This window comes from Rhea pennata, chromosome 25, assembly GCF_028389875.1.
Source record: "Rhea pennata isolate bPtePen1 chromosome 25, bPtePen1.pri, whole genome shotgun sequence".
NCBI lineage: Eukaryota > Metazoa > Chordata > Aves > Rheiformes > Rheidae > Rhea > Rhea pennata.
Genome location: NC_084687.1, coordinates 3866229 through 3881818, shown reverse-complemented (window position 1 = coordinate 3881818; position 15590 = coordinate 3866229). Strand labels below are relative to the sequence as shown.

The 15590-nt window shown below is 69.5% G+C and overlaps 2 protein-coding genes across 2 annotated transcripts in view; both read right to left on the bottom strand.

Moving 5' to 3' along the window:
* Positions 1 to 15590, bottom strand: part of RPS10 (ribosomal protein S10) — a 382514-nt gene that overhangs the window by 23848 nt on the left and 343076 nt on the right. The gene's annotated exons all lie outside the window — the stretch shown is intronic.
* On the bottom strand, positions 1655 to 4091 carry SPDEF (SAM pointed domain containing ETS transcription factor). Its single transcript, XM_062595168.1, has 5 exons — positions 3641 to 4091; positions 2403 to 2600; positions 2278 to 2325; positions 1920 to 2060; positions 1655 to 1833 (listed from the first exon to the last, which is right to left on the bottom strand). The coding sequence occupies exons 1-5, from the start codon at positions 4089 to 4091 to the stop codon at positions 1655 to 1657; spliced, it is 1017 nt and encodes a 338-aa protein (XP_062451152.1).

Genomic DNA, 15590 nt, shown 5'->3' with positions numbered 1-15590 from the left:
TCTCGCCCCGCGCGGATGTGCCTGCCGGGGCTGCAGACCCCGGGGGAGCTCGCGGGGGCCCTGAGGCCCGGGGTGTGGGAGGGGCAGCTGGTCTCATCCCGAAAACCTGGTGCCGGGCAACACCTCAAGATCGACCCTGGTTTTCTCGCCCCTGAGCTGCAGGGAGCGGACGGGTGCTCCGGGTTTCCTCCCATTTGCCCCATCCGGGGCACGTCCAGGACCGTCAGGGCAGGACGGAGGCACCTGGGGCAGTTTCGGTGGCAGGTTGAGGTCTGCAAACTTGCAGCAGCCCGCGGGGAAAGCGCCGGCCTCGGCTTTCCCTCTGCCACAGGGGCCGGCTGGGAGCGACGATCCGCTCGCCGGGGACCACGGAGAGCCGGTGCCGGGGCACCTCCGGGACCCCCGGGCGAGGGGGGCTGCGGGGAGGGGACGGGCACCCCGGCGTCATCGGAGGCCGCCTCACACCCTGATCCCCCCGGGAGGGACTTGCTGGAGAAACCCCGGCTCGGCAGCCGGGGGCACCCGGAGGAAACCACCCGACACACGCTTCCCCTTCCCCCCCCCCCTTTTTTTTCTCTCCCTCCCTTTTCCAGAGACAAAAGCTGTTTTCCTCCTTCGCCTGCTCCTCTCCTTCCTCCGGCAGTCTCAGACTTCAACCCGCTCACGGTGTTTGCAGGGCTGGCCAAAGACCTTCGCTGCTCTGCCATGTAAACAGTCCGAAACGGGCCAAAAGACGACAAAAACGCAGCAGCTGCCACAGGCGGCTATTTTAAGTTAAAAACAAAAAACCACCAAACGGGTTTTTTATTATTTTTTTCCCTCCCTTAAACTCCCACAAAGCATTTCATGGGCATCCGGGGCTCCCCTCTATACTCCTCATTTGAACCGAAACCACAACTCATCGCTGGCCAAAACCGAAAGAAAAACAAATAAAAAACCCTATAATATAAAAGATCAACATTGCCGGGTAACTTAGACTCTTATGAAATGTGCAGGTTAAACAATCCCCAGGTCTCTGTCCAAGTTCGGGTTTGAGTATTTGCATTTCAGATTTATATTCCAGAAGGAAACAGCAAAAATTACATCTTTTTCTTTCTTTTTCTTTTTTTTCCCCCTTTCCCCCCCCCCTTCCCTAGGAGCAGGATCAGGCAGTGAAAGCCAAACCAAACCAAAAGCACGGGCCGGGCCCTGCGCCCCGCGGGGCAGCGACGGGGGCGCGGGGCGGCCCCGCGGCAGGGACCGGGGCCACCGCTCGCCATCGCCCCTTTTGCAAAAAAAACCAAACAAACAAAAAAAAAAAAACCCTCTCTCTTGGACGGCGCCGCGTCCTTGCGGAGGAGGCGCCCCGGGGGCCGGCTCGCCGCCCCCGAAGCGGTGCCGACCCGCGGGATCCCGGCTGGGCGAGGCGTTGGGGGAGATCTGGCGCGAATCCGGAGCAGCCCTGCCGCGGCCGGCAGAGTTCCTGCCGAGCGGCACCGGCTCCCGCCGGAGCGGCGCCGGATCCCGTCCCGGAGCGGCTCTGCGCCGCGGGGTCCCGGCCGGGCTCCCCCCCTCCGCTTTCCGCCGGCTCGGGCGCCCGGGCGCCGCGCTGCGCCGTCGGAGCCTCTCCGCGCGCCGGGGCGCGGGTCGCCGTCCCCGAAGCCCGCTCCGCCTCTCAGAGCGGGTGCACGAACTGGTAGACGAGGCGCTGGGAGATGTCGGGTTTCCGGATGATGCCCTTCTTGTAATACTGCCGGATGGAGCGGCTCAGCTTGTCGTAGTTCATGGCCGGGCGGTTCTTGCGGATGCCCCACAGCCGCGCCACCTGCGCCGAGTCCTCGATCTTGAAGATGCCTGCGAGGGGAGCGGGGAGCGGTGGGACCGGGCGAACGGGCAGGCGGTGGTGGGGGGGGTGATGGCGAAGCCGCCGCCGGACCCACCTTTCTCCTTGTTGAGCCAGCGGATGAAGCGCCCGTAGTTGTGGGGTTTCAGCAGGAGCTCCTTGAGGAACTGCCAGAGGTGGATGGGCTGCCCGGCGCAGGACGAGTCCACCTCGCCGTCCGCCCAGGCGCCGTCAGCCCCTGCCGCCGGCAGGCACGGGCACGGGCTGAGCGCGCGGCGGGAAGCGGGGGGCTGCCCGCCCGGCGCCGCCCCGGCAGCCCGCGTCCCGCTCCACGTCCCCGGGGACGAAGCGGCAGGAGCCTGCCGGGCTCGCGGCGGCTGCTTCCCCTTCGGCCGCGCCGCGCGGACGCCGGCACGGCTGACGCACCGGAGAGTTGCAGCCTGCGCAAAACTCACCACAGTATCGCCCGTCGCCCGGGGCGGCTTTTTCCTTCATCCAGGCGGCTGGAAAAGTAAAGCCCCCGGTCAGGGAGGGCATTTCCCCGGCCGGCCGCGCAGCACCCCCGGCGCCCGGCGCCTACCGGATTTCCAGATGTCGAGGTGAGCGTGCAGGACGTCGCCGCACGCCGGGGAGCGCTGGCAGAACTGCTCCTCGGACATGGCGCACAGGTCCTTGCCCGACAGCTCCTGGAAGGATTTCCCGATCTGCGGCAGCCGGTACTGGTGCTCCGTCCACAGGATCCACTTCTGCACATTGCCGGGGCTCCAGTCGGCGGGGTCTGCGGGGAGACGGGCTGCCGCTGCCGGGAGCGCCCAGCCGGCCCTCCGGCAAAGCCCGGGCAGGCTCGGCTCGCCCCGCGGCTCGCGCCGCCCCGGCCACGCCGCCCTGCCGCAGCGTCAGCCCCGGGGGTGGAGATACCCCAGATTTCCGGAAGAAAAGCCGGTTTGGGGACGCTGCATCCCCCGGTCCCGGCCGGCTCGGCCCAGCAAGCGGCCAAGAGCTGCCGGCGGGGAGCACACGCCCCGCGGCGCCCGGGCGGTAGCGGCACGACCTTGCTCTCCTCCGCGGCGGCACTTTTTCCTGCGCCTGTCAAAGCGCCTTTTGTTCCCGGCCGCGGCGCTGGCTGCACCCACCGGAGCACCCCGAGGCTCGGCGCGGCCGGGAACGGCCCGGGCGGCTCTGCCCCCGGCGCCCGTCCCGCTCCCTCGGAGGCAGCCCAGCCGCCCGCCGCCACGGGCTGCCACGGGGCTGACCACGCCGTCTCCTAAAGTCCCGCTTGCTCCCCGCAAGATCCCGTCAATCCTGCCGGGAGCGGGGCGGACGACGGAGCTAAGCACGGCCAGGGCGCCCGCGCGCGGGGCTCCGGCGATGCCGAGGAGGGTGGAAGGGAGACAGCGGGGAGGACGAAACGGTCCCAGCGGGTGCTGTCGGCTCCTCGTCGCCGTTCGCGCGCCACGAAACGCGTGCGGTGCTGAAAGACGCCCCGACGCAGCGGGCAGGCAGGGGAAGGGGCCGGCTGCCCCCGCGCCCGCCCTCCCCGGCTCCGCACCGCCGCACCCGCTGGCCCCCCGCGCTCAGTAAAGCCTCGTCTCGGCTGCAAGCCGGCCAGGGCGGAGGGGGATTTCGTGGGCACCCGCAGGCTTTTGGAAAGAGCCCTGCCCGGGAGAGGGGATCCCCGCTGGCAGGGAGCCGGACGGCAGCACCCGGCCCGCACCCCGCTCGCGGATGCAGCGGGCCCTGCGGCGCCGTGCACGGAGCCCTGCTGGGGCGGCGCGCTGGAGCCCGCGGCGGGCCCGGCCCGGCGCCGGGGGCACCCACCTGCGGCGATGTTGAGGAGCTTGCAGGCCGTCTCGATGTCCTTCAGCACCTCGCCCACCACCATGCTCTGCACCTGCTCCAGCGAGTGCTCCTCCAGGTGCAGGCTGCCCTGGAAGTCCAGCTCGGCGCCCAGCGCCAGGCCCTGGCTGTCGATGACGGGGCACTGCTCCGGCTCCTTCGGCACCTCGCCCCGGGCGCCCGGAGCGCCGCCTTGCGACGGCTCCCCCGGGCCCTTGGGCGCCCAGGCAGCCTGCTCCGAGTAGAGCATGTCGAAGTAGTGGAGGCAGAAAGCGGGCAGGCTCTGCTCCGGCGTGCCCGGCGGGCTGGGGCTGGCGGCGGCAGCGCCCCAGCCGCGAGCGCCGGGGTCCCGCGCCGGCGGCAGCAGGGCCGCATCCTGCAGGGCGCCGCGGCCGGCCGGCGGGGCGGGCAGCCCGGGGCCGGCGCTGCCCATGCCGCTGCTCAGCGCTGGCTCCGAGCCTGCCGGGAGAGGAGAGAGCGGGAGGCTCGCCGGCGGCACGCACAAAGGCGGGCAGCTAAGCCTGTTAGAGGGGAAAAAACCCTCCAAGGAGAGCCCCGGCACCCAGCGAGAGCCCGGATGAAAGCAAGCTCCGGAGCCCGGCGCGGCACCGGGCGGCCGCACTGCTTCTGGGTCAGCGGGCAGCGAGCGGGGCTCTGCCACCGCCGGCTTTCCTGGACGGAGCAGGGTTTGCAAACGGGGTTTGCAGCACTCGAGTCCCCACGAGGGCTGGGCACCGTTGCGAGGAGGCAGGGACCCACGCCGGGGGGGTCTCCGGGGCGCCCAAGCGGACCCGTGGGGGGTCTGACCCACGCGGGCACGTTCCTGCACGTGGAAAACATCACCCACAGCCTTCAGCCCAGCTCCGAGGGTGCCCCACACCCGGCTCTCCCGGAGCAGGGTCCGAGCTCGGCGCCCGGGCTCCGCAGCACCCGCTCCTCGGCCGCCCGCTGCAGGCTCCCTGCACGGGAACTTTCTTTCCGCTCTCTTGCAAGAATCGAACTACCGAAAGCAGCCCCTTCCCGTCTGTCTCGGGCACGCGGGGAGTCCCGGAGGCTGCGGAGAGGAGGATGAGCCTGCTGAATTTCCATGGCAACACTGGGAACCGTCTCCGTCAAGGGAGCGAGCTCCCCGAGAGGCGCCCTGCGGCGTCAGGAAGAAAAAGAGCCCCGCGAGCGCGGAGGCTGCCTAGGGGCACGGTGGGCTCGCGGCGCTTCTTGCCTGGCTCCGGGTATTTGTTTCTTTTCTGTTGTTTTTTTTTGCACGGAGGAAAAACCCCACACAGGTGACGCGGAGCTCTTTAAAAGCAGAAAGAGCATCGCCGCCGCTACTCCGGCTTTGGCAGCGGAGCCGGCGGTGAGACAGGGCAGCGCGGAGCCCGAAGCGGCTCCATCGCAGCCAGCGGGACCCTGCGGGTGCCCGCGGTGCTGAGCAGCCGCCGGGCTCGTGCCGAACCCCCAGAGCACCCGGGCAAGGCAGCCCCCAAAGGAGAACGGGGGAAAAACGCGGCTCCCCTGTCTGCTATAACCCCAGCAAGGCGAAGAGGGGTTTAAATAATAAAGCAGAAAACGTTTCACGGGCTTCGTCGAGGCAAGGCAGCGAGCGGCGCGGAGCCGCGAGCCCGCCGGGCCGGCTAGCTGTCCGCTCGCCACGCTGCAGGAGGGATGTTATTTACTGAGTGTCCCGGACGGTGTGTTACTCTCCGCGCGGCGCACTCAGCGTGCCAGAAAAATGTTCGTTTCCACGCTCCTGCTCCCCGCACAGCGGCTCCTGCCAGCAGGCTCGGCCCGGGCCCGCTCCCCAGCCCGCCGCGGCTGCCGAGGGACAGCTAATTCAACGTCGTTAGCAGCAAGCTGGAGCCCCGCTGACCGCAGAGCTGCCGGCGGTGGAGAGAAGCAGGGGCGCCGGGGGGATTTACAGCATCTCGCTGTAAGGGTTTGGTTTACCAAAGCCAGCGGGGATTTTGACCGCAACAGCGGTGTGATTTTTGAGGGTCGGCACCGCCTGCGCTTTGCAAACGTCCCCCGGCGTCCCGGGGACGGAGGCGTCGGCTCGCCGGGGCCGAGCCCCAGCCCGCCCGGCCCTGCACCGGGGAAATCGCTGCCGAGCACGGAGACACCGGCAAGCGCCCGGGAAAATCGGTGCAGCGCCCTGGAGACGCCGGGAAGGGCCTCACCTCCGCCCCGGCCTCGAAGGTGGGCATCCAGGAGAGGGATCCCTCGTTTGGGGGCTGGAAACCGTGATCCCGGGCACCAAGCGCACGGGGCAGTTTTGGTAGCAGCACGAAGGCCGGAGCGAGGAGGAGGAGCGGGGACGGGGTCGCGGAGCCGCGGGGGTGCCGGCGCCTCCCCGCCGGCCCGTTTCCCTGAGAGATGCCGCCCGCTTCCAAACCTCCGCTTCATTCGCTCTGGATTAAGCGCGGCGCTTTAGCCGATCAGCCCCAAATCCAGCCTCACGCTGCTCCCGGCACAAAAGCGAAGCGGTAACAGCTTGCGCGGCTCCGGCCTTTCGCAAACTGCCCGGGAGGGGCACGGGCTGCCGGGCCCCCATGCCGAGCCGAGCCGAGCCGAGCCGAGCCGAGCTGAGCCGAGCCGAGCCAGCACCGCGGCAGAGCAGCTCGGCCCGGCGCGCTCCCTGCTCGGCCCCGCCGCGTGCTCCCCGCCGCCCCGGCCACCTTTTCCAAGGGAAATAAGGTCCGGACGGCTCGGGAAAGCGGGCGCCAGCAGCCCCTGCGGGCCGTGGGAGAGGAAAAATCCCGAGCGAGCACCTGCCGAGCGGCGCTGTGCTCTCAGGGCGGGGGCCCTTGTTTGACTTTCCCCGGCGCTGGCACGCAGGCGGCCGCGCGGCCCCGCTCCGCGCGCTGGGTGGGGACGTGTTTGCTCTCCGAAGCAGCTTTGGGCACGAGGAAGAGCTGCCGGAGCGGCAAGGGGGGGAGGCCGCGCTCCCGCGTCCCCGCGCACGGGCGCGCCGAGCCGGACGGCGATGCGCGAGCGGGGAATTGCAGCGGCCCCGGCCAACGCCTGCTCGGCTCCGCCAGCGGAACGGCACCGGCGTGGCCACCGGGCAGGAGAGGAAACGATTAGGGAATTAGCTCTTGCAACACTTTAAACAAACAACTGCCACCGAATTGGACGAGCCGCCGGGCCCTGGGCGGTTTTCCGAGGTTTTTGCTTTCCTGCGGGGCCACGCGAAGGCCGAGGGGTGCTGCCTGGAGGGGTTTGGGCACCTGGGGAACCCCCTCTGCTCCCGCCTCTGCCTCCACCGTCAGCGAAGCCTCGGTGCCCCCTGCTCAACCTTTTCCCCGCCACTAAAACATGCTCGGGCAGCAGGTGACGTGGGACGGGGAGTTAGGGACACGCACCCGCCGCCAGCCAGGCGATTGCATGGCCCGGCGAGCCCCGGCCCCGCGTTCCTTGTCTACCCTGGTTTTCCAAGCCACTAGGAAGGAAAAAAAAAAAAACCATCGATAGATTCCCTTAGAGCAAGAAGCGACCAGGAGTTTGCAGGAGGCACCTTCTCCCGGGGAAGCCCCCTCCTCCTGCGCGCCGCCGAGACGGGGTGCCCAGCACCGCTCTCCCTGCTCGGCACCGGCGCCCCCGGCTCAGCCCCATCCTGAGCCTGGGAAGCGGCAGATTTTGGGGCTGAGCCACGTTGCAGCACCCAGATACACCCAAAGCCTGGCCTCAGCTGCGTCTCCTCGTGCAGAAGGAGCAGAGCAGCGGGACGGGTCACGGAGCACCTGCGTCCCCGTTTCCAGCCCCGGGGGATGAGGACGAGGGTGAGGAGCCCGCTGAGGTCAGGTGCCCCGGCACTACCTGCCCCAGTGGCTGAGCACAACCTGCACCAGCGACTCCAGAGAAAGCAAAGCCAAAAAAAAAAATAAATAAAAAAACCCAGCCAAGCACCCTCAAACAATGGGCCCGTTAATTAAAATTAAATCTGCGGTTAAACAGGTTGTGCTGGAGCGCAGCTCGGGAAGCCCGGGGGGACGGCCCGGAGCCACCGAGATCGGCCGGGGGTGGAAGCAGGCGCTGCCCTGGGAGAGCTCCCAAATCCCGGGCCGCTTCCAGGAGCCCGTTCCCAGGCCCCGGGCTCGCACGGCCAAAGCCGCCGGCGAGGCGGGCAAGGCGCCGTGGTGGCTGCAGCGCCGGGAGGCGCGCGGGACCCGGCGGTGCCCGGGGGGGACGCCGGCCCCTCGCGGCCCCCGGCCCAGCCCGCCTGCGGCCGGAGCGCGGTTTTCGGGACCGGAGAGCCCCCAGGCAGGGCAAACCCCCAGGACAGGGGGAGGGTGTCTGGCCCGATCTCGGGGGCCTCCTGCAAACCGCCTGCTCCTTGCACCGGCGCCGCTCCGCCTCGGGGGTCCCCACCGCCCTCCCTCCTCCCCGGGGACCCCTCTCCGGCTGCGCCGCCGCTGCCCGCCCGGGCGCCGGGCGTCCCCGGGTCAGGCTGCCCTCGGCATCCCGCGGGAAAGGCCAGCGGCCCGGGCAGGGGGACGGGCCCAAGCCAGCGGCGGCGGCCCCCACGGCCCCCATTTGTAGCGGCACCTCCCTGCCGCGGCCCCGCAGAGCCTCCCGCTCGGGAGAAAGCCCGTATTGTGGGGGATTTGGCAGCCGAGTGTCATTTGTGTTTCACTAACCGAGCATAACCATCAAAATCCGACCTGGAGCCAATTTGCCTTTGGCATTGGGGTTGGGGGGGGGAGAGAAAAAAAAAATAAAGAAAGAAAAAAAGAAAGAAACGCACGGCGGCTCGGAGAGGGCCCCCCCCGGCCCCTCCGGGGCAGCCCCCAGGGCTGGCGCGTCCCCGCGGGCCGGCGGCACCCACAGCCGCTCCATCCCACCGGCCCCGGGATCGCGTCCCGCTCCGTGGGGCACCGGTTCCCGCGGCAGCGGGGCGCGATCCCGGGGCAGGTAACGCGGCGCGCGGGCACCCCGGGGACGCCAGGCACCCACCTCGCCTCTGGCACCGGGAGCGATTGCAAAGGGGCGATGGCAAATCCCGCTTTATCCTGGGCGCGCGCGAGGGACCCCCCCCCCCACCCCGGCTCGCTCGGCCCCGACGTGAGCCAGCCCGGGCAAGGGCGGCCGCGGCGGGGAGGCGAAGGGGGCCGGAGGGGTGCGGAGGCGGGGGGGTCTTACCTCGGCACGGTGCCGACGGCTCAGGGCCGGCGCGGGCGCCGGCGCAGGGCGGGAAGCGCCGTCCCCGGGGCGCTCGGCATGGCCCCGCCGGGGCGGCCCCGGGGGCAGCGGCGCGGGGCCCGAGGGTGGCCAGCGGCGCTCGGCGCAGCGGCGGGGCCCGGCCGCATGGGCCCCCCCGGGCGGCGGCGGCGGCGGCGAGGGCCGGGCTCAGCTCCCGGGCATCGGCGCGGCGCTAGGCGAGGGGGACGCCGGCCGCCGAGCCGGGAAGGCGAAGCGCTCGGCGAACGCCTCCTGCGCCCATTATATCCGATTCCTTCCTTATTTACCTGAACAAACAAGCCGTGCGCTTACCTCCGCCGGAGGTGTTTGACTATCCCAAGCCGGGGTTAACCCTTGAGGGGCGCGCCGAGCGCGCCGGGCGCGCACCCACCTCGCGGGGCCAGCCCGGGCGCCGTTAACCCCTTCCCTTCCCCTGCCCGCGCGAGAGGCCGAAGGCTCCTCCGCTCCCTCCCTGCTCCGGCTCTGCCGGACCCTGCGGCACGGAGACCTGCCCCGCCGCCGCCGCCGGCTCGGCCGGACCCACGTGCACAAAGCAACTCGCTCCGGCGCCGGCCCAGCCGGGAGCACATCAGCGATATGTACACGAGGGCAATGGTGCAGGACCATGGCGGAAGTGGCGAGTGCCAAGTCAAGGTTGCTCCAACCTGTCAAGGTTGCTCCAACATGCCAAGGTTGCTCCAACATGCCAAGGATGCTCCAATCTGTTGAGGATGCTCCAACTTGCTGAGAATGCTCCAACCCATTAAGGATGCTCCAACTTGCTGAGAATGCTCCAGCCCACCAGGGTTGCTCCAACCTGCCAAGGATGCCCTAACCCACAGAGGAGGTTCCAACACCAAGGATGCTCCAGCCTGCCAAGTATGCTCCAACTCTGCTGGGGATGCTCCAACCCACCAGGGATGTTCCAACGTTGAGAATACTCCAACATACCGAGATACTGAAGATGCTGCAACCCACTGAGGATTCTCCAACCCACCAAGGATTCTCTAACTCACTGAGGATGCTTCAACCTGCCAAGGATGCTCCAACCCATCGAGGATGCTCCAACCCGCCTGGTCCGTGCCCAGAGATCCTCGCTCCACTTGCCGGCCGCGTCGCGGCACAGGCACGTGGCACCTTCCTCCTCGGCAGGGCCGGCGTGCTTTGCGGGAACCGCTGCTGGGCCCCGGCGCCAGCTGCCTGGGAGTCGGCGGCGGCACGGGGCATTCGGGGCCTGCTGTGTTTTTGCCGGCACGAGCTGGAAAAAGCTGTTTTGACTGAGACAGACACCAAACTGGTATTTATTGTCTTTTCAACATGTAAAGAACGTGTTGCAGTTCAGTCGGTTCTCCCATGAGCAGCAGCTCAGGAAAAAACAAACTCTCCCACGGCCTCAAACGCCGCGTTTTTGAGAACGTGTCAGACACAACGCAGCCCAACCCTGGCCGTAAATACCCGTCGCGTGAGCCAGCCCTGGGGGCCTCCGCCGCCTCGGAGCTGCTCTCCGGGCGTATCCGTCCGGGTTGCAAGCGACGGCTCAAATCCAGGCAAATCTCTGCAGGGGCGGACACGTGCCAGGGGGTCCCCGCCGCCCCGGGGAGCCCGTGGGCGAGGGAGGCCGCGGTTATCACGGGAGAGTCCGAGCAAATGCCGCCGGGTCTCGCGGCCCACGGAAGTGCCGCTCCGGGGTGCGCGGCAGCACCCACCATCCAGCCGGCTTCCCGGCACGTGGCGGCGGCCGGGAAGGAGCCGGGGGCTCGGCGGGACATGAGGGGCGAGCGGAGCGAAGGTGCGTCCTGCTCCAGAGCCCGGCTGCTCCCGGAGGCTCCGGGTTGCTCCAGCAGCAGGGCAGGGGCCCTCACGGGGAGGCGGCATCCTCCTCGGCGGCATCCCGCCGCGCCGAGCCCGCTCATCCGCCTCCGCGAGCATTGCCCCGCCGTGACCGCGTTGCTCCCAGCGACAGATCCCAGGAGCTCTTCCCTTAGCACTGGGCCTCCGCCAGCTCTCCCAGCTCCGGCAAGGGTCCAGCACAAGCTCCACGTCGCCGACTTGTCGCCTTGGAGGAAAGTTTGCAGAGGAGGTTGCGGTTTGCAAGGCTTGTGCAAGCCTCATTTGCGCCTGCTCGCTGCGGCATCACCCGTAGGCCTCCCTCTCTTACTGGGCTTCGTTAGCACTCGTTACCGGAGCAAACAGCAAAGCGGCAACGGGGAGAAGAGCACGGTCCGGGTGCAGCAGGCCAGGACGCGGCAGCTGGGCGCCCGGGTTGAAAACGCCCGCCGGAGGCACCCGGCCCCGCATCCCTGCCCGGGAGCATCCCGGCGCCGAGGCAGCCCAGCCTGCCCGGGCCCAGCTCCAAAGCCCACGTCTGGGTCTGGAAATGTTTTCCCTGCTCCTGTTATCGGTAGCCTCAGAGATTTCGATAAGCAATAAATGGAAGGGAAAAGCATTAGCCCGGCTTTCCGAGGCGTTTGCTTTGCAGGTCTGCCTGCGCCGGGGGCAGAGCAGCCAGCTCGGCGGCACGGAGCAAGGAAAACACGGAAAAAATCCCCAAATCGGTGAAGGGGAGCGAGGCCGATCTCCAGCGCCCGTTTACGGACGGGCTGGTGCATGACACAGCCAGAGCCGCGCGCCGGGGCTCCCCGCGGGCCGGGCTCTCGCCCCGGCGCTGGCGGGACGCGGCCAAGGCGACGAGAGCGTCCCGGCGTCCCCGGACATTTCCGCCCCAGGAAAGGCCTGGGAAGAGCGTTACAGCAGCCGGCGCCCGGATGAGGCGGTTCATTCCCGAGGTTTTTTCGGTCGAAGCCGGGACCGCTCACCGCTCGGCAGCCGGGGAAACCCCGATTGCCTCCAAAGCGAGGGGCGCTCGGGGTGCCGAGCCCGGCGCTGGCCGCCCGCCGCCGCTCCGGTCCCCTTCCCGCGAGCGGGCTCGGCGGCCCGGGCGCGTTCCTGCCTCCCACCTTTCGCAATCCCGGCGGGGTCACAGCTGCTATTCAAAGCAGCTCTGGTTACATATGCAAAACAGGAAAAGAATAGGTTGCAACACCTGAGGAACAATAAAAGAGGGGAAATAAAGTCTGGCTTTTCTGCCGCGTGTGTGCACGCTTTCACGCGCTTTTCCTTGTCCTTTCTGTCAACCGCTCGCCTGCGACTCCAGCGCCTTCGCCGCCGCTTCGACTTCAACGCCTGGTGAGCTGGCCGGAGGGGAAAGTCGGAGAAAAGACTTGTGAATCAGCCTGGAAGAATCTCCCCGCCCGCCCACCTGCCGCTAATCTCTGGCTCTATCACAAGAATAACAGAGAAGCAGCCATATAATATACGGACATAATAAAACCACTGAAGGGGCTTGATGTCACTGCAGAAACCACAGGCACGGTCGAGCCCCAGCAATTTGTCAGCAGGGCCGAACGGCGTTTCCTGGTCTCCCGCGGCTCCGGGCTTCCTCCTGCGGGGTTCGGTAGCCGCAGCGGTCCCGGGGGCCGGGCGAACCGGCCGCCGCGTTGCTGCAGCCCGCGTGGCCCGTGCCGCCGGCGCCCCGTCTCCGGGCTCGGCGGGGGCGATGCCCGGGCGGGAGGCGAAGCCCCGCGCGCGGGCTGCCGGACGGGCTTTCTCGCGCACGAGCGCGCAGCCGACCGAGAGCGGCTTTAAAGCCGCCCCAAACGGCGCTGGGCGCGGGGAAACCCGCGCGAGGGACAGCCCGGGGATCCCGGGGCCCATGCACTGGGAAAGGCCCTGCCGGGAGGCGCCTGCCGCTCGCTCCCCTCCTGCCGCCCGTAATCTTAATTGCTCTTGGCTGGATGTTTGCTGACCCCAGCGCGTTTCCTCCCGGCTCGCAGCAAGAGGGTTTGTCGCTCCCGGTCTCGCGTTTCCTCCGTGCACGGAGGGAAGGTCAGAGCCCGGAGCGCTCCCCGAAAGGCGGGTGCGGAGCGAGGACGGACGGGCCAGCGGGCGAAGGGACCGTGGGCTCGGGTCTCCCCCGCTGCCGGCGAGCCCCTCGCGGCCGCCCGCGCGCTCCTCGCCGCCGCGACGCAGATCCCCCCAGGAGCGTCGGCGGAAACCTCGAAGCAGCGCAACTGCTCCAGAGCCAGGACCGCCCGAGCCCCCTCAAATCCCTCCCCCAAAACACCCGTTTCCGAAACGGCCCTGGAGCAAGGCGCCGCTGCGGTTTATTGCCCCCTGGCCCACGCCTGCCCGGCTTCCCCGTCTCCCAGCTGCTGCCACCAACGCCGTTCAGCGGGGGCAAACAGCCACAACTCCTGCAGCGGCGCCCCGGGCTCGGCGCGGCGGCACCCGAGCAGCATCCGCGGTGCCGCGACCCACACGCCGCGGCTCCGCCGCCAGCTCGGACGCCGGCGGCGCGGGGCGGGCGCAGGGCCCGGGCGGGGAGCGGAGCGATCCGCCGCCGTGTTTGCTGTTCCTTTGTTAATGCCCGGCTCTTTTCTTCCTCCGGTTGCTTTCAACTCTGGCTTTTGTCTCTCGGGATTAAGCCTGGAAATCGCTGCAGGGCGCCCAGCGGTGCCAGGAAGAGATGGCTTAGGGCAGCGCGGGTGTGCCCGGCTCCCCTGGCACCGTAGGGATGAAGAGAGGTCACAGCTGTCCCCGGACCCCCGCACCATCCCCATCGCAGCCCGGGCTCCCCACACCATCCCCATCGCAGCCTGGGCTCCCCGCACCGTCCCTATTGCAGCCCGGGCTCCCTGCACCGTCCCCGTTGCAGCCTGGACCCCTGCATCATCCCTGTTGCAGCCCAGGATCCCTGCACCATCCCCATCACAGCCCCAGCTCCCTGCACCGTCCCCATTACAGCCCGGGCTCCCTGCACCGTCCCCATTGCAGCCTGGACCCCTGCATCATCCCCGTTGCAGCCCGGGCTCCCCGCACCTTCCCCATCGCAGCCTGGGCTCCCTGCACCCTCCCCATCACAGCCCAGGCTCCCTGCACCATCCCCATCACAGCCCGGGCTCCCTGCACCTTCCCCATCGCAGCCCGGGCTCCCCGCACCTTCCCCATCGCAGCCCGGGCTCCCTGCACCTTCCCCATCACAGCCCGGGCTCCCCGCACCGTCCCCATCGCAGCCTGGGCTCCCTGCACCCTCCCCATCACAGCCCAGGCTCCCTGCACCATCCCCATCACAGCCCGGGCTCCCCGCACCATCCCCATCACAGCCCGGGCTCCCCGCACCCTCCCCATCACAGCCCGGGCTCCCCGCACCGTCCCCATCGCAGCCCGGGCTCCCCGCACCATCCCCATCGCAGCCCGGGCTCCCCGCACCATCCCCATCGCAGCCCGGGCTCCCTGCACCGTCCCCGTTGCAGCCCGGGCTCCCTGCACCTTCCCCATCACAGCCCGGGCTCCCCGCACCCTCCCCATCGCAGCCTGGACCCCTGCACCATCCCCATCGCAGCCCGGGCTCCCTGCACCGTCCCCGTTGCAGCCCGGGCTCCCTGCACCATCCCCATCGCAGCCCGGGCTCCCCGCACCCTCCCCATCGCAGCCCGGGCTCCCTGCACCATCCCCATCACAGCCCGGGCTCCCTGCACCATCCCCATCACAGCCTGGGCTCCCTGCACCATCCCCATCGCAGCCCGGGCTCCCCGCACCATCCCCATCGCAGCCCGGGCTCCCCGCACCCTCCCCATCGCAGCCCGGGCTCCCTGCACCATCCCCATCGCAGCCCGGGCTCCCTGCACCTTCCCCATTGCAGCCCGGGCTCCCTGCACCGTCCCCGTTGCAGCCCGGGCTCCCTGCACCATCCCCATCGCAGCCCGGGCTCCCTGCACCTTCCCCATTGCAGCCCGGGCTCCCTGCACCATCCCCATCGCAGCCCGGGCTCCCTGCACCATCCCCATTGCAGCCCGGGCTCCCTGCACCGTCCCCGTTGCAGCCCGGGCTCCCTGCACCATCCCCATCGCAGCCCGGGCTCCCTGCACCATCCCCATCGCAGCCGGGGCTCCCCGCACCATCCCCATCGCAGCCCGGGCTCCCCGCACCCTCCCCATCGCAGCCCGGGCTCCCTGCACCATCCCCATCGCAGCCCGGGCTCCCTGCACCGTCCCCGTTGCAGCCCGGGCTCCCCGCACCATCCCCATCGCAGCCCGGGCTCCCTGCACCATCCCCATCACAGCCCGGGCTCCCTGCACCGTCCCCATCGCAGCCCGGGCTCCCTGCACCTTCCCCATCACAGCCCGGGCTCCCCGCACCCTCCCCATCGCAGCCTGGACCCCTGCACCATCCCCATCGCAGCCCGGGCTCCCTGCACCGTCCCCGTTGCAGCCCAGGCTCCCTGCACCATCCCCATCGCAGCCCGGGCTCCCCGCACCATCCCCATCGCAGCCCGGGCTCCCCGCACCCTCCCCATCGCAGCCCGGGCTCCCTGCACCATCCCCATCACAGCCCGGGCTCCCTGCACCATCCCCATCACAGCCTGGGCTCCCCGCACCATCCCCATCGCAGCCCGGGCTCCCCGCACCCTCCCCATCGCAGCCCGGGCTCCCCGCACCATCCCCATCGCAGCCCGGGCTCCCTGCACCCTCCCCATCGCAGCCCAGGCTCCCTGCACCATCCCCATCACAGCCCGGGCTCCCTGCACCATCCCCATCACAGCCTGGGCTCCCCGCACCATCCCCATCGCAGCCCGGGCTCCCTGCACCGTCCCCATCGCAGCCCGGGCTCCCTGCACCTTCCCCATCGCAGCCCGGGCTCCCTGCACCGTCCCCGTTGCAGCCCGGGCTCCCTGCACCATCCCCATCGCAGCCCGGGC